The sequence below is a fragment of the Equus caballus genome, chromosome 22 (assembly GCF_041296265.1).
Source record: "Equus caballus isolate H_3958 breed thoroughbred chromosome 22, TB-T2T, whole genome shotgun sequence".
Taxonomy (NCBI): domain Eukaryota; kingdom Metazoa; phylum Chordata; class Mammalia; order Perissodactyla; family Equidae; genus Equus; species Equus caballus.
In genome coordinates, this window is record NC_091705.1 from 29,209,564 (window position 1) to 29,227,215 (window position 17,652).

A 17,652-nucleotide genomic window follows, 5' to 3' on the forward strand; every position below is an offset into this window, starting at 1 on the left:
GTTATGCTTTGCCGGAACCGGGTCTCTGGGGTGGCTTCCTCCACCCCATCCCGCCCCCTACCTGCGCTCTAGGGCAGGGGAAGTTGCGGGTACCGCTTTAAAAATCCCAGCCTGGGCAAAACTTTGATGATAAATCAAGCGGCAGATCCCTCCGCCGCCACCTCCTCTGGGCGGGCGGGAGGGAGGGGCTGCGGCGGCAGCGCCGAGCGGAGTGGCCTTCCGCGGAAGGGAAGAGTCCCGCAGTCGGAGGCGGCCGGCTGGGCGTGCGCTCGCTACCCGCAGCCGGGGCTGGGCCGGAGGCGGGCGAGGGCTGGGGCCGGAGCCGGGCCGGGTTCAGCCGACAAGGGGCAGCGGCCCGAGCCGGGCAGCCAGGCCGCACCAGGCAGGGGACGGCGGGCGCGGGGTCTGCGGTCTCCTGAGCCCCGATGTGAGGCGGCGGCGCCCCCGGCCCGAGCGCGCACCATGGGGGCCCCGCTCGCCGTGGCGCTGGGCGCCCTCCACTACCTGGCACTTTTCCTGCAACTCGGCGGCGCCACGCGGCCCGCCGGCCACGCGCCCTGGGACAACCACGTCTCCGGCCACGGTGAGTCGGGTCGCCGCCCCCGCAGACTTCCCCACCAAACCCCACCCCGGGCTGCGCCGCTCCAACTTGGTCTTCCTCGGGCTCGAACCCGCCCTGGCCGTGGCGGGAATGCTGTGGCGCCCCCTGCCGGGGCCATGGATCCACCCTGACCACCCCTGCGGAGGAGGGGGCACCCCGTGCACATCCCCCATCCGGCTCTCGCAGGGAGCCCCCTCCTCCCCACACGCACTCGCACCGATACATACACCTCCACGACCACAGAAATATTAGCCACGGGCACACTCAGAGGCACACTCACTGCTTTCTCACATACAACTCCTACTGTCACACATCTCCTGCCACCTTCTCAGATTCCCCTCTTCACTCATAAGCACTCACACTTATGCCCACTACACATACACATCAGGCGCCACGGCTGGTGGGCTCACACCCTGCCAGCTGGCATCCAGGCTCACACACTCTGCACAACTCTTGCCTGCCCGCCCGCCTGCAGACACACTGGCAAATATACACAGACTTGTGAACACACTTTGCTCGCCCACCCTTCTCTGCCCATCTGGTTTTCCCCTTTGTGGGTTTATCCCTACAGACGCCCTTGTCCCCTCTGTCTCCCCACCTGTCCCTTATACCACTGGGAAAGGTCCTGGGGGACAGAAAACCCCTCCTCTTGAGAACTGGTAGCCTAGGGCTGCAGCCGCCCCTGTGGGTGGCATCTCAGGGATGAAGGCTTGGTGAGAGCCCCTCGAAGACCCTGGAATAGTTGGGATTGATGCGTCCAGCCAGAGTCGAGGAAGGGGAAGAGGAATGCCAGGGGCTTTTGTCTGCCTCTGGGGCAGGCAGGAAGCCCCTGCCATCCTTCTATAGGGTACCCACTCACCCTCATCCTCAGCCAAGACTGAAAGGTGGGAAATCTCAACTCAGCCGCGGTGGGAGCCGGGGAGCAAGCAAGCATTCCCAGCGTTGATTGCCTGAGTGTCAGAAGCTCCTTCTAGCCCCAGAGGAGCCCAAGTTGGCAGCAGAGTTGGATCATCTGAGGCTGGCAGCTGTGGGGGCTCCCCCTGCCCCCTGTGAGCCAGGCTCCAGTATGGAGGCCAGGGCATAGATGAAAATGGAGACCCTTCCCCACCCATCCCTTCCTTGCAGGGGCTCCAAACCTGGCCGGGGAGGCTGCAGCACCGATGCTGGGCACTGTATGCCCAGGGCTGGGGGAGGTTCGCACAAAGGGCAGAGAGCTAGGTGATTTATTCTGAAAGGAAAGAGTGAAGGCTGTGTGTGTTTGGGGGCGGGGGTCGATAATCAAAGAAGGCTTTGCTGGGGTGTCATGCATCGCTGGGATTGCTGCAGGGGGTAGGGGGGCTTCCAAAGCCCTTCTCAGGGGCTCTGCTTTTTGGGAACCACAACTCGCTGGATCCTTCTGCCCTCCCATGTTTGATAGTAACCGCTGTGTGTGTCATTTATGCACCCTTCATATCCCTCATCTAATTTCGGCCAACCTGGCTGGATTGGTGGTAAATAGGCGAAGGGTTATTTTGATCCTCAGTTTACAGGTGGAGAAACCAAGGCTCAGAGAGGTGAAGGGACTTGCCCAAGGTCACGCAGTGAGAGAGTGACTGAGCTGAGACTACCCCCAGGGTCTGTCCGGCAAAGACAGCGCTTTTTCCAGGACATTCATCTCCCTGTCAGATTCCCTCCCATTCAAGGGAAACTGGGAATTCCTCCTTCCGCTCCCCTCCTTGCTCCGCTCAGTTCCCTGGCACGGCTGGAACTTACACTGGAGGCTCTTCCAAGAAGGGCTTTCCTGAGTTTGTGGTCCCGAGAGATAGGAGGACTGGGGCTCTGAGGTCTGTGGTCGCCCCATCCCTGGAGCACCAGACCGCAAGGATATGGGTGCTACTCTGTCATTGCTGATGCTCCCCCGAGGAGGGCCCCCAGAGGGAAGCAGGGTCTGCTTTTTGTGTGGCAGGCTCCTGCCCCCTGGTGCCAGGAGTGCTTAGGGGCACAGCTCTGCCAGCCAGCTGTGATGTTCCCTCTGAACCCGGGAGGGGTCCAGCTGAGGCCCGGGGCCGGGGCTAGATGAAAAGGACACAGCACTGGCCGCTGGGGAGCCTGGCTTCTCTCACAGACCCCCTGTGTGGCTCTGGGCAAGTGAGTCACCCCTCTGGGGCTCCTTCTGTCCCTCAAGAAACGAGGAGGCCGGGCTGCTCTGCAGGGGCCAGACTGCCTTCCCTCAGCATTGCCAGGTTCAGAGTCACCCAGCAGTGGACGGCGAGGCGGCCCCATGGCTGCCCCTCTGCTGGGCCCAGCGCCCGCCACCACAGGAAGGGTTTGGAGCCACTCACTTAATCACAAAAAGAAACTGTTATTAATGATAGTGAGACGCGGCGAAGAAGTGGGTCATGTCTAATAAGCCGTTTGTGTTCAGGAGGAGAATACCAATTTGATAAAAGCTGTGTGTGCTGAAAAAGCCCAGAAATTGCTGTTTAGCAGATTGGAGGCCGATCGTTGTTCGTTATTCCTGGGCTCCTCGTGTCCTCAGCTGATTCGGGGAATGTGGCTGGGTTAGGAAGGTGCCTCTGTGTCTGCAGGTGGGGGCTGGGGAGGGGCTCACTGACCCCAACTGCTTGCTGGCTGCTCACCTCTCCAGTTCGATCTGAGATCAGCCTAGCCGCCAGGCGAGCGCCTTCTGCCTGCCCGCCCCAGGGCTTGTCACGGGGAGAGCCTGCGGTCAGATGGGTCCGCAAGGACATCTGTCTCACTTTCCATCCCCCGCTACCTCACTCAGCCCACGTCGAAGAGGTCTTCTTAAAGGCCTGAGGACTGAATGGGGAGTGAAGCGTTCATGGCGCCAGGAATTGGGAGGCTGGGTGGGGATGGTCAGTGCCTGCACCTAGTAGGTACTCAATAAATGGCAACTCTTTTGATTTTTCCTTATCAGAAAGGCTTAGTTCATTGCCCTGAGCACATCAGGGGTGGGAAGAAGGGGAACTGACATTTATGAAATGCCTACTGTGTGCTCGGGGCTGCAAACCCCTTACCAGTGTTAACTCGCTAAGGGTGACGTTATTCCTGCAAGGCTGATGTTGTACATAAGAGGAAACCAAGGTTCAGAGAGGGCCAGTGACTTGGCCAAGGTCACTGAGTCTGTACAGAGAGCTGGAGAGCTGTGCCTGGAATGAAGATGTGTTTGGCAGTTCTGGGCCTGCCTCCTCCAGGACAGCCTGGAGGCAGACTTGGTCACGTGACGGGACTTCTTCCTCTGCACAGCCCCCTCCAAGCATGCTGTCTTCCAGCTCCCCAGAGAACTGGTAAAGTAGCGGGTTCCACCAAGAGGAACCAGCTGTTCAGAAAGGTGACAGGATCTTGCTGAGGCCACATGCAAGTTAGAAAAAGGCAGTGGGGCTGGACTCCTTCTCCAGTACTCTTTCCAGATCTTGTCCAGGGCGGGGATCCAGAAGGCAGGATCTTTGTGAGCATCTTTGCAGACCCCCTGCCTTGGAATCAGCCAGGGAGTTTATTAAAATGGATCCCCCCAGACCCATTGGCCAAAATGATTGTTGCTGGGACCCTGGGATCTGCATTTTCATAAGCTCCCTGGAAGATTCCCGTGCAGCCTGGAGTTTGGGAGCCACTGCCTGAAGTGTTTGCCCATCTCTGATGAGATAAGTAGGGATGGGAAATGTTTGGTGCCAGGGGCTGCTGGATTCATTTGGTTTTGCAAGGGAGGGAGAGGTCCAGGCTGGAGCAGGTAAGTAGACCCCAGAGGAGCCCCAGGAAGCCTTACACTGCAGCAGGCATCCATCCTCCCACCCCCACCCTGCTACACACACACTCACACACACACACACACACACACACACACACGTACACGCACCAAGGCCAGCACCTTCAATTATTAATACACCCCAGTGCAGACAAAGATCCTGAGTTGGCCCGGTGCTTTGTCCATTGAGTGATTCACCATCCTGAGGTTCTCTCTGTTGCCAGGAGGGAGCAGCGGGGTGCTGGGGGAGGGGGTGGGGGCCATTTGGCAAACAGCCTGTGCACTGAGAATGACTCTGGCTTTCTTCCTTTCCTTACCGGACCACTGGTATTGCACCATCCATAAGCTGGCGAGTTTGGTGGCTGGGAGATGGAGAAAATTGAGTGCTGTCTTCCGAAGGTTATGATGTTAAAAATGTGTTCGCCGTTGTCTCGGGCGTTGGTGATTATTCTATCAATTACTCCCGTAAACACTCTGCCTTGGGCTGAGGGTTTCCCGGCCTCCTGTGGGGAATTGGCCCTCACAAGCGGTTTTCCCCAAGTCCTTCACACCAATTGGTTTTGACACCTTGCCTATCAGCGGTTCCTGCAGCCTTTTCTCCAGGCAAGGCGAGCTGAGGGCTGTTTGCAGGACAGGGACTCAGCTCCTCGCCATGGTGACAGCAGGGGTGTTGGGGGAAGTCCTTGGCAAGCAAGCCGGCAGGGTCAGGGGTCCAGGGAGAGTGGTCCCTTCCGACCCACAGGCCGCCAGGGTGGGCCATGGAGCAGCTGGCATGAGTCACCGAAGCTCAGGTGGAGCTGGCGGGGCCCCTTGGACCCTCCTTCTTGACCTCTTTCACAGAGGGGAAGGCTGAGGCCACAGGCAAGGGAGCATTTGCCCCAAATTGGCTGGGAGGTTAGCGCTTGGCTTGTGGGGTGACCTTACCCGTCTGTACAAATAGAAAAATACATGGAGGCAAATGTGTACTGAGTGTCACACCAGGGCCTTAAGTGGCATCATCTCATTTATCCCCACAAGAACCCTCAGAGGAGGGGACTCTCCCTGGCCCCCTGCATTTATGAGGAACCAAGACTCCGGGAGGTTAAAAGGCTGGCCCAGGTCATACAGCCGACAAGTGTCGGAGCCGGAATTTGAACTCAGGAATGTGGCTGCAGGCCCTGTGCTCTCCATGCTGTTGAGGCCCACAGAGGAGGAGGGAGAGGCCTGAGGTGTGGTGGAAGGAGCGAGGTGACCTCCACATTCCAGGCCTGGGGTGTGCAGCAGCGAAGTGACGGCCCCCAGAACAGAACTCTGCCTCAGTGCCCTTCCAACTTCCCTCGGAGGGTGAGAAGATCAAAGGGGTAGGGAGAGGGGTTGTGGTGTGAACAGTGACATAGGCGCCCACATGAGGGGTAGGTCTCGGAAGAAGGGAAGGTGGCATGAGGCAAGCCCACCTCCTGGTGGTCGGCCATGACCTTGGACCTTTGGGATGGAACCAGCTGTTGCTGGGGCTGTGGGAAGAGTCTCTCAGCCCCAAAGGGAGTTTGGGGCCAGCTGGGCACCCTCTGGGCACTCTCACCACCCCTGTTGTAATGACGGGGGCTCCAGGGCAGGGACAGGTCAGATTCCCTGTGTCCTGGCCCCACCACAATGCCCAGTCCAAGGGGGTGGCAGGGAAGGAAGGAATGGCCGGGGAGGAGGACAAGGCAGAGGGCTGAGGTCCGCATTCTTAAGCTTTTGCTCATTCCAAGGTACTGTAGTTTTAAACGTTCATATAATTTTAATTTCATAAGGAATCCATGTTTTCAGTAGAAAAATCACAAAATTGAAACCCCTTCCCATCCCTACAGACCACAGCAAGGATGTCCTGGGGTGGCTAAGGCCCGGCCCCTTGGGTGTGTGTGAGATGCTGCAGCCCTGACGGTGATGGGGTTCCAGGGTGTGACCCCCTCTCCCAGCCCCCCTGAGACTCTTCCATTAGAAAAAGGGGCAGTGGTCTCACTGGGGGAGAAATCCACCTGTCTGCCAGCTGGGGAGCCTGGGAGCCCCTGGTCCCCGCTCCTGTGGAGAAGGGAGGGGGGAGGGGAGGCAGAAGGGCTGCTGCTCCTCCAGCCCCTGCCCACGCCGTGCCCCCTCCCCTTCCCCGAAGCCAGCAGAGGAGTCCCTAGGACTCCACTCCACCATCCCCGGGGGAAACCTTTCTTCAAGACGCCCAGGGCCCTCAGTGTGACCGGGTCCTACCTGAGAGATGATCATAGGCAGAACCCGGACAAACCTCTTACATTTTAATAGTTATGCATTTATTTTAATGCCGATTAGAAAAATACAACCAGCACATCAAAACTGGGATTTCACAGATATTATTGCTTAGGATGAAACTAGCGGGGGTATTAAAAAATAGTGGGTTAGTTTATAGAAAACATTAGGGACATAATCGTCTGGGTGGTGCCCAGGCACGTCTGTGTATGAGAATGACTGTCCTCAGGGTGTGCTGGCCACAGGCTGCCCGTCCACCTCAGACCCCGTACTTATACTGGGAACTGCTGGCCTCACAGGAGCTGCTGGCACGTGCTGGAAGCTTGATCATTCATTCATTCCTTCCTTCATTCAACAAATATCGATAGAGCACCTGCCATGCACCGGGCTCTCATTTAGCCACTTCTTCTATCGGTGAACATGACAGATACGGTTCTTGCTCAGATGAGTAAACCTATTTAATATGTATATACGTATGTATATGTATAAATTGTGATAAGAGTTAAGAGGCAGGGATGACTTTCAGCCCAGAGGAGGGCACTCATCTCTGGGGCAGTGACGGTACCCAGTAGTGAGCTCCCTGCCACAGAAGGTATGCAAGCTGTACTCGCCCAGTTATTAGCTGGGGGTGTTATCAAGGGGATTCCTGCCTCATTTCCCAAAGGAGCAAAGACTGGTGAAGTGGGCAGAGAGGCCAGAACACAGAGTGGGGTTGATAAAGATCTGTACACAGCAAGTTAGTGATGGTGCGGTGACAAGGGCCCAGGCTGGTGGAGCTCCTGACTCAGAAGATGCCTGGCCCACATGGGGACGTGGCAGGGGCGGGGGCCTTTGTTGTCTTCTGTGTTGAGGGGTGGAACCAGTGGCCCGTGGTGACTTCGCTGCAGCTCCGAGTTAAAATGCCAGTGTTGGGGCAGAGGAAGGGGACCGTGGTTTTTTTCCACCCTCACCCTGCCTTTGCCTTGCTGCGTGGCTCAGCAGTTCCCTGCCCCTCTCTGGGCCTGTTTTCCCTCTGGAACAATGCTGAGTTTGCCTAAGCTCTTAGCCTCTAGAATTCTTCCATCTCTATCCTCCCAGATCCTATGCTTTGTCCTGCGACCAGCAGGTGAGGCTGCAGCCGATGGTGGCATGGAGTCCATCCAGCTCGTGATGCTTGGCCTCAGGGCCTTCAGGGGCCTGTGAACCAGACTCCAGCCGGCGCTCATCCACATGTCCTCTGTGCCTCTCGCTTCATCCTCACCTGCCCATGAGGAGGATGCACCCATCGTACAGACAAGGACACTGAGGCTCAGGAGGCGCTTGAGTTGCCTGAGGACACGCAGATGCCGAATGGCAGAGGCAGGCTGGTGCCCAGCTTGTCGGAGTGCAGAGCTGGAGTTCTTCACCTGCTCCTCTGTCCTGCTCCTGGCTGCCAGACCGGGTGTGAGTGTGTGTGAGTGAGTGTGTGTGAGTGTGTGTGTGTGAGAGAGTGTGTGAGAGTGTGAGTGTGTGTGAGTGTGTGCAGCTGCTTTGTTCCAGAGCGGTGCCCTGGCTCCATCGCATTCTCTCAGGGTCGTGATGCCAAAATGCTGAGCAGGCCTGGGTCTGGCTGCAGGAGCACCGGCTGGGAGTCTAGGCTTCTGGATCCGAGTGCAGCAGGAGTAGGGGGAGTGGTGGGACGCGGGGCACGCGTGTGACACCGGGCGTCCCTGCCTGGCTGTTCTCCGAGGGGCTGGTGTTTTGTCTGAGCATGTGTCTGGAGCGTGTCTGAGGTTTGAGGAACTGTGGCGGGGGGCAAGGCACCTGGGTGGTCCTTGAGCGTCTGGCCTGAGGGCCAGGCTGGTGCCCAGCCCCGTGGCCTTTGCTTCCACACCAGCCTTCCCCGCCCCCTCCAGCTGGTGCTGTAGGGACATGAGACCTAGAGGCTCTGGGAACATCTGGAAGGTTAGAGCTGGAGCTGGGAGGGGGCCTTGCCCAGAGGGATCAATTAGGGGCTGGCAGGGCCCATCTGTGGCAAAGCCTCTCCCTGCCCCTCCCTCTCTGGATCTTTCTCCCCCCGGGTTTGTCCCTCTCTCTGTCTCTCCCTCTTTTGCTCACTCTCTCTGTCTTTCAATCTCTCTCCACCTTTCTTTGTCTCTTTGTCTGTCTGCTGGATCCATCTCCCTCCTCCTCTCGCCCACCTCGGTCCTCGCTTTCTGTCTCTGTACACGCGCACACACCCCTCTCCAGAGGCGACACCTCAGCATCACACATACACACATTCTGTGTATCATAATGACGCCCACAGAGCAGGCGCTCAAGAAATATCAGCTGAACGAATGAAGTGAATAAATGAGCGATGACCAAATGGTGACGCCACAAGGGACGCTGGAGCTTGCCTAGACTTGTGGTTCCTCATTTTTTTGGAGGTCACAATCCTCTTGAGAATCTGAAGAAAACTGGATCACGTCCTCAGAAAAATGCTGCATTGTTTTGCCCAGTTTCAGAGGGTTTCTTGAGGCCCAGAGGCCACTGTGGTTCTCAGGGGGAGAGCCTTCCTTTCACTGGGGAGGAAGTGGAGGCCCGGAGGGAGCCAGGGCCGCCCAGGGCCAGGGCGAGCGTGCAGCAGAGCTGGGCGTGGACCTCGAGTCCTGCCCTCCACCTCCCACCCCGGGGACCTGGGTGACTTACCCAGCAAGTCCCTGGTGAGTGTCTTCAGCAGGTGGGCATTGGGGAGAGATAATGGAGGACAGTAAACCAGAGATGAGATCCCGGGAAACAAGGCACAGACAGGGGAGCCCATCAGAAGGAGGCCTCTGGAGGTTCCCAGCGAGAGTGGTCGCTGTATCCTGGTGTAGTCAGGGAGAACTTCCTGGGCGAGGTGGGCTCCTTCTCGGCCTGCATCCAGGGACCGCCAGGAGACGTCAGAGGCCAGCATGGAGCCTCGCCCGACTGCCTGGCTCTGGCAGGGGCTTCATTTGGAGAGTCGTGCATGCATATCCGGAAGAGCAGGCTGCAGCGGGAGCTGCCAAGAAGAGGCTGTGGAGCTGGGTCTTGATCCGCGGGGCAGGGGCAGCCCTGGAAGGTCTCTGAGTGGGACAGCTCCAGGGTGTGGCTGGCATTTGGCTGTGTGAGTTGAAGCCGGGGCTCAAACAGGGACTGGAGGCTGGAGGGGCTAACAGAGGAGGAGGGGCTGCTTCCCGGGGAAGGAGCTGACTTTGCGGGTTCATGGGATGTGGGGGCTGGGCACAGGGTCCAGGGATGCTGGCCACATGGGCTCGGAAGGAGACAGGAACTGTGTGTGTGTGCACGCGTGTGTGTAAGCACACTGGCTTTCTTTCTAGTGCTTGAACACGCCAAGCTCCTTCCTCTCAGGACATTTTCCGAGCTATTCCTGCACCCGGCAGGCTCTCTTCGCCCTCTCCTGCCCTCCGGCTCTCTCCTTCATGCCTCCTCCACCTCCTCCTGTTGGAACCTCGTCGCCATCCCCAGGCAGGCCCCCTGGGCACCCATCGACATGCCCATCCTGCAGGGGAGGAAACTGAGCCCGGGAGAGGGTCAGGGGCCTGGGCCCACCCGGAACAGAGCCCAGACTTGGTTTTCCCGCAGCCTGGCACGCTCCGGGGGTCTCGGGTTGGGGGTCTTGACTGGAGCCGCCTTCCTGGAACCTGGGGCTGGCTCCCAGCCGAGGCAGGGAGGCGGGAGCAGACGCAGGGTGTCTGTTTTGCTTTGTGAGGTTTTAAAAAAATCATTTCTGGCCTCGGAGGTGGCAGCAATTACGGCCGGCTCGCCGGGGAGCTGTTTGCCGCCTGTCATCGGCCCGGGAAAGGGTCTCTAATGGAGGCCCGGCGGCCGGAGCGCGTGGTGGTGGAAATAGCGCTCAAAACAAAGCTGCACTAATGGTCTCCGGGCAGGTGGAGGGGGGGCAAGCTGGCTGCTGGCTGACCAGAGGGGCTCTGGGCCGGGCCTGAGACTCCCCGGCGAGTCTCCTTACGTCCCCCAGAGACCCCCCCGCAGTGGTGCTTGAACTGCAGCCAGGCGCCAGGTGCCTGGAGCCCCATCCCAGCTCTGCTGCTTTCTGTTAAATCCCCTCCCAGGCAAAGGGAACAGTAAGTGCAAAGGCCCTGGGGTGGGGCAGGATTCCTTCAGCTAGGCATTCTCTGCTTCTAGAAGAGTCCCTGTGTTTGAAAAGGCCAGGCTAGGCTAGACTTCTAGGTGGGGAAAAGGGAGCTGGGAGCCTTGGGGAGGGAGGAGCTGGAGTAAGACCACCCTGTGAGAGGCAGCATAAATAGCAGCTGATCGTCTCTGTCATACAGGGCTCCATGGAGCCCACCATGTGCCGGACATTTACAGGTGTCCGTGATCCCCCGGAGTCCCCATGGTGTGCATTTTACAGATCAGGAAACTGAGGCTCAGAGATTTGAAGTGCAGATAGGGTTCATATCTGGGTCAGCCTGACTGCAGAGCCCGCACACTTACTGCTGCAATCTGGGATTTCCCAAACGCAATTGGGCAGGAGGGGGAGGGGCTGGCCAGGCAGGCACTAGGTCCCAAGGGAGGCTGGGTAGGACCCAGGCTGGGTCCTGGGGAGAGGGGTGGCATGGCCACTCTGCCCTCTGACCCCACCCGCTGGACACCCCCAGAAGCTGTGTCTGGAGCTTCCCTGGGGTCTGCTCACTTTCTCCCCTCCTGTGGGTCTCTGCACCTGGCTTCCGGTTGCCCTCGTCCCTGCCTCCCCTCTTCTGCTCTCTCCTTCGCGGCCCTGGCCCGCCCCGGCTCCACCTTGGTGCCTCCCCATATCTCTGGCTCTTCTCTCTCCTCACTGGATCTGGGGAGGCTCCTTTCTGGGGAGCTGGGTGGCTGCTCACTCCTGTGACTGAGGCAGCCTGCCTTTGCTCCCTCCATCCCCCCTCTGCCCCTGGCAGGCAGCAGGGAGGGGTACACGCCTGGGTTTGGGGCTCAGGCACGCTTGGGTTCGAATCCTGGCCCACTCAGCCTCTCTGAGCCTTCCCAGCCGTCAGTGAGGTGGGCTCACCCCAGGGCCTTTGCAGGACGCGCAGGTGAGGAGGAGAGAAATGGCATCTGCACAGACAAGTCAGGATGCCTCTTGCCTTCTCCCAGCTCAGCTTCCCCGCCCCGGGCCCTGCCCTGTCCCTGGCTCCCTGCATGCTCCCACACTTGCCTCTCTCCCTCCCAAACCTTGCACTCCCTGTGGCCCAGACGTGTGGGCAGAGGAGGCAGGAATTCCACTGGGGAAGCCTGCTCAACTCCCATCATCCTGCAAGTGCCAGAATATTTTCCCTCCCCTTAAATCTCCCTGGATTTGTAATTCCACTGCTGTCTCCCTCAATCTGTGCCGGCGGCCTTGGGAGGCGCCCTGCCCCCAGCCGCGGGCGCCAGCACTGCCCGGCTGCCTGGCAGGGGATCTGGGCCAGCCCCCACCCTCTCTGTGCCTCAGTTTCCTCACCTTTAAGAAGAGGCAGATGATAGCGGCTACTTCCCAGGCTGTTTTGGGCATTTGGTGAGATATTTTATTTTGTTAAAGGAACAGCTCTATAAAAAGGAATGAGTCTGATCTATGCTACAGTGTGGACGAACCTCGAAAACATTATGCTAAGTGAAAACAGCCGGTCCCCGAAGACCACATATGGTATTGTTCCTTTTATGTGAAATATCCAGGAGAGGCAAAGCCACAGGGACGGAGGCAGAGGGGGTGCAAAGTGACTGCTTACGGGGTACGGGGGTGCCTTTTGGGGTGCTGGAAGTGGCTGGGGACTAGATAAAGGAGTTGGTTAGACAATAGTGTGAAGGTACTAAATGCCACTGACTTATTCACTTTAACATGGTTAATTTTATGTTATGTGAATTTCACTTCAGTTAAAACTAAGTGAGTGAATGAAAGGAAGCCCCTCTGTGGCACATACGGGTGCAGGCAGCCCACTTAGAAATGCCAATGCGTCTAGTCCTCACAACAACCCTGGGAGGTAGTTGTGTGTATTACCCCCATTTTACAGCGGAGAAAACCGAGGCACAGGCTCACCAGGCGCTTAGCGTGTAGTAAGTGCTCAAAAATGTTAGCTATTCTAATTTTTATTGGGTGGGGCAGCCCCCCTTCCCCAGTCAGCCGGGGCTGGGCAGGGACCCTCCACCCCCCCGGGCAAGTGTGCACACATGTGTCATGTGTCTAAAACTGCGCAGTGGTGGCGGGGCCACCAGGTAATAGCAGGGGTCCAGGCTCTACTGTGTCCCACACCCAGAAACAGGCTCTTTGCCTGCGTTCGTTCATTTTTTCCTCAAACTAAGCCTTTAAGCCATGACACGTGGGAACGGAAGCTAAGAGAAGTGAAGCAACTTCCATAAAGCCACACAGCAAGGCAGGGCAGAGCCGGAACTTGCATCCTCACCTGTAAATCCTGGGCTCCCCCTCACCCCAGTCCCTGTCCTCCCTCCTGGTCCCCTTTCCCCTTCAGCTGACACACGGACACTCCTGTGCACAGAGGACCTCTGAGGAAGGAGCCCAAGGCCTCCGATGGATCAACAGGAGGCCCCTGAGTGAGGAGAGTAAACAGCTCCCCACCGGGGCCAGCATTTCCTTGATGTCTCCTATTTCATTCAAAATTCATGAATTCTGGAGTCTATTCCAGAATATATTCATGTTTATTTTAATACAAAAATAATGTTCTTTCCTCATTTTGGGGGAGGAATATCGATGCCTCAGGAAGTTCCTTCCCCGTTTGGGCACAGACCATGAGGGGGGGTCTTCATCCATTTCTTCGTTCGTTCATTCATTCATTCTGCGAGCACGAAGTCAGGCCTCCTCATTCCAGAAATGCATGTTAGTCCCTGTGGGGGGCAAGGCAGAGGGAACCTCACGGTGAAGGGACAGGGGGCGGCCTGTCTCGGGCCGGGAGGGGTCAGTGGGATCCTGACAGGTGCGGGCGGGGAAGGTGGCTGGTACGTGGCCAGGGCGGCCGAGGTCTCAGAGGAACCAGAGGCAACTGCGGGATCCGGCCAGTGGCGAGGGAGCCAGAGCCGTGACGGTGGTGGGGGTGGCTGCCGCTGGTGTCCACACTCAGCAGGACCCACCTCCCAGCCCCTTTTGATCAAGAAGAAAGTCTCTGCTCGGTGCTGCTGTGAATTTAACGCCCAGCTCTCACCCGTCTCCCTTGTTAATGAGTGCAAACGAGACCGGGCTCGCAGCCCTCGGCAAGCAGGCTTCCCTCGCTGGAATTTATGAAGGCTGCTTGGTTCTCATACTGTTTATTTTTACAGTTACCCTCTATTTATGGCAAGTGAGGCTGATTTTCTGTTTATGGCAGTAATAAAAGTCTCCTTTTAAGCGGAATTTATTTAAGGAAAAAGGAAAAGATGCTTTGAAAATAAATATTAAGTAAATAATAGTGCAGGTGGTAGAGGGATCCTTCAGAAAAGATGAAGGTGGTCCCCAAGAGGTTGGGCTTGGGGAACTCTCTCTCTGGTGTGCCCTTTCCTGTCTGTTCAGCATCCAAGTGCCAGTGTGCCTCCTCCTCCTAGAAGCCTTCCCTGACTCTCCAGGCAGACGTGGGCCTATCTTTTCCTCTCCCAGCGCTTGCATCTCCATCCACAGCTTCTGCATATAGCTGCGCCCTGCATGACGATTCACAGCTATGTGAATGGTGCACACCCTGAACAACTGTACATGGCTATCCAGGCTCAGTGTCAGCCGTTGTCCACATAATGGTCACGGGTCTGTGTGTCTGTCCCTCCTGCGGATTGTGGGCCCTTGAGGGCCAGGGCCGGGTCTGAGCCTCTTGGAAAGCCCAGCACAGAGCCTCGCCCCGGGGTAGGGGTCCATGAAGGTTGATCTCTTCCACTGCTTCTGGCAGGGAGGCCTTGAGCTCCCACTGCATGCCTGGGCTGCCGTCTTCCCACCAAGACACACTGTAGTTCCTTAAGCTTTTGTGCAAAATGCCTTCCTCTCCACTTGAGGACAGGGAAGCTTGTCCACTCCAAGAGGGAGCCTTCCCCACCCACTCGCACCTCCGTGCCTCCTGCTGCAGGCAGCCTGCCAGCGGCCAGGCCGCCCAGCAGCAAACAGAGAGCCCTCAGGTGCCTGCCCTGGGCCCGGGGAGGACCCTCTGCCCCAGCCCCGGGAGGAGAGGGCCCCTCCGTGCAGCCAGCCTTCTCGGTCCCCGGCGCTTTCCCTCCCAGTTCTCGAGCTTCTCCTCTGTGGGTGGTTTCTCCCTCCTGACTGCAGGGGCACCATGACATCCACAGGTGAGCGGGGGGCTTCATGGAGCACCCCTCTGCAGCCCTGCCCGCTTCCGCCTCCCTGACCCCGTTCCACACCAGCCAAGCTGGGCGCAGGGCAGGCTTTCTGGAAGTGGCCCCCGGAGAGTCACACTTTTTAGAGCTGAAGGGAGAGAGGGGGCTTAGCGGAGACTCAGTTCTGAGTTGGGAAATTTTCCAGTCAGCCTTGGGATTGAAATCGGAGTTTGTCTCTTGATGCTGTGTGACCTCAGGCATGGACACTCCCTCTCTGACCCTTGATACCACAGAGGGATCGTGCCACCTTATCAAGTCTTCAGGAGGATGAAGCTGGGGTCCTGTGTGCAGCGCCTCGCACATAGGAGGGGTTTCCTTCCTTCAGCACCGGGACAGGGGACTGGCCCCAAGAGCTGCCAGGTTCTCTGAGCCTTGGTTTCCCTGCCTGGATGAAGGGACCACGATCCCTGCCCTGCAGGGTCGCTCTGAGGATTGTGTGGCATCAGGCCCATCGACTTTCTGGCTCGTGGTGGGCCTCCAATCAGAAGGACGATCCCGCAGGGTTGATGGGGCCGCTCGGGGGCCTCGAGGGTGGGGGAGCTGCGGGCGAAGCAGCCACGGCCGCTGCCGGCACTGTGGGCCTTTGTTTCGTTACTGCCCCATCTCATCCTTGGCCGCCCTCACATGACAGTGCTATAGGTCCTCTCAGGAGCCTCCAGCTTGCCCGTCAGCTTGGCTCGGCACCCCGTCGGCTGGGCCTGCGTGGGCCAGGCTGGGCTTGGGTGCTGGGGGCCAGGAGGGCCGGAAGGAGGGAGGGCGGGGAGGGGCTGGCCGGCTGGGGCCTGACTCAGGACCTCCCTGGTTGCCTCTGTCCATGTTGTCCATGTGTCTGTCCCCATCCCTGCTCTTGTGGACGCAGTCTTCCCTAAAACACCCGTCCGGCGCGCAGTCAGTGCCCAGTGATATGTGAGCGAATGACTGCATCAATGAGTGAAGGAAGGAAGGAATGATGTCCATCTCTCTTGCTTTTATCTTACAGTTTCTGACTTAGTCCCCTGGGTTTTGTCTGACCTTCCTTTCTCACTTCATTCATTCATTCATTCATTCATTCGCTCATTCAGCACATGCCCAGCAGCGCTTCCTGTGTGCCTGCTCCACGCTGGGCGATGTAGGGGCCCTGCCCTGGGGGAGACGCAGACACCTCCATATCTGTCCAGTGGGGCCGTGAGAGGGGGCCTCGGAGACCACTGGGGGCACCAAGGAGGGCTCCACCCTCGCATGGGAGGGCGGGCGTCTCCAGGCAGAGGGCCACCCATGAGCCGGGATCCTGGGAACCGTGTGCAGGCTGTGCCCAAGGGGGACACATGTAAGGGGCCAAGAAGGGCAGAGGGGGCCGCAGTTAGGGTCTGCCAGGGCCAGAGATGCAGGCGGGTGCCCAACCTGGGAGCCTGGCTTTGGCCCTGGGAGCTGGTTCTCTGTCCATCAGTGGAGGTTTGTGAGCAGGCACTGACATGGCATGTCTGGCAAGAGATGGGGCCTGGGCTGAGGGGTGATCAAGGGGCTCTGCCCCCTGGGTCTCCCTTGAGCTCCAGCTCTGCCTTGATCCCCCTGAGTGGGAGCTTCCCCTGCCACCTGTCCCCAAGGGGAGCCCTGCCCTCACTCCAGTAGTGACTGATGGGGGGGCTGGGGTCCAGTCCCTGCAGGCTTCCTGGAGGAGGCAGCCTCAAACCAGCGATCTGAAGACTGGAAGGTCAGGGAGGGCTGTGCCGAGGGAGGAGGGAGATTTAGGGCTGGACCAGAGGGGAATCTGAGCTCAGAGATGGAGGGAGCTAGGGGCTGGGCTGGGCTGCCTGTGGTGGACAAGCCCCTTGGGCCTGCCTGAGTCCCCCTGGCTGCTGGGGGCCATGGTGCTGTCCGGAGCAAATGAGGAAGGAGAGGCGGTACAGGCCTGAGGGATGGGAGGTCTCGGGGCCCAGGTATGCCTGAAACACAGATGTTGCAACCACTGCAGGGTCTGAGGGGGCTCCAAGGAGGCATCTTAAAACCTTTCTGGAGATGAGAGACTTTTTGAGCTAGAAGGTGGGGGAAGGGACTGCTCTTGGTTGAGTACCTACTAAGTGCTGGGCACGAGACATGTGTCGCCTTGTGTCCTCCTCCCCTCCATCCTCTCATTCTCCTTTTTTTTCAGACAAAGAAACTGAGGCTCAGAGAGGTAAAGGGGCTTGTCCGGGTCACACAGCTAGGAGTGGAGGAAACAGGATTCTAACTGAGGCCTGAAGGCAAAGCCCTAGATGTTGGTGCTGAACCAGGGCCTGGAAGGTTAAGAAAGGGGTCAGGCCCTGGGCTCGAAGGGCAGGCAAGATCTTCAGGTCATCCCCTGCCTTAAGCAGAAGCAAACCCCATGACTCAGCCAGGGCCACAGGGCTGATGGCCTGCAGCTGATGCCCGATAGCCGGGCCTGGGGTTAATGAATGCATCATGCCCCCAATTAAAAGCGGAGAGGAAGACGACGTTGCCTTCAGTCAGGCCCCTTCCTCCTGCTCCTGCGGAATCCTAATCTGTGGGCAGCCGCTTGGTTTTAATTGTCTGCCTGGGGAGCCCAGCCCCGCTCGGCCCTGGGGCTGGAGGACACAATTGCACCCTTCTCACAAATCTATAACTATGCCCGCCTCCCGGGGACTGCTGGGAGGAGTTACCTGGGCAGGGAGACGGCTCAGGGCAGGAGGAGGTCAAAGAGGAGAGATGGATTTTATGTCCCAACTCCGCTGGGATGCTACTGTGGAGACCTGGGGTTTGGGTGGCTGGAGGGATGGAAGTGGGTAGGGGCTGGGAAGAGGCGCTGCAGGAGCAAGCTCTAGAAGCTTCGGGCTCC

The 17,652-nt window shown here is 58.5% G+C and overlaps 1 protein-coding gene across 1 annotated transcript in view; it reads left to right on the forward strand.

Moving 5' to 3' along the window:
* The first annotated feature begins 215 nt into the window (after positions 1-215).
* VSTM2L (V-set and transmembrane domain containing 2 like) overlaps positions 216-17,652 on the forward strand; it is a 35,840-nt gene continuing 18,403 nt past the window's right edge. The window contains exon 1 of the mRNA XM_005604755.4: positions 216-583. Coding sequence (XP_005604812.2) covers positions 463-583 — 121 coding nt within the window. The 5' untranslated portion in view covers positions 216-462. The remainder of the gene's footprint in view (positions 584-17,652) is intronic.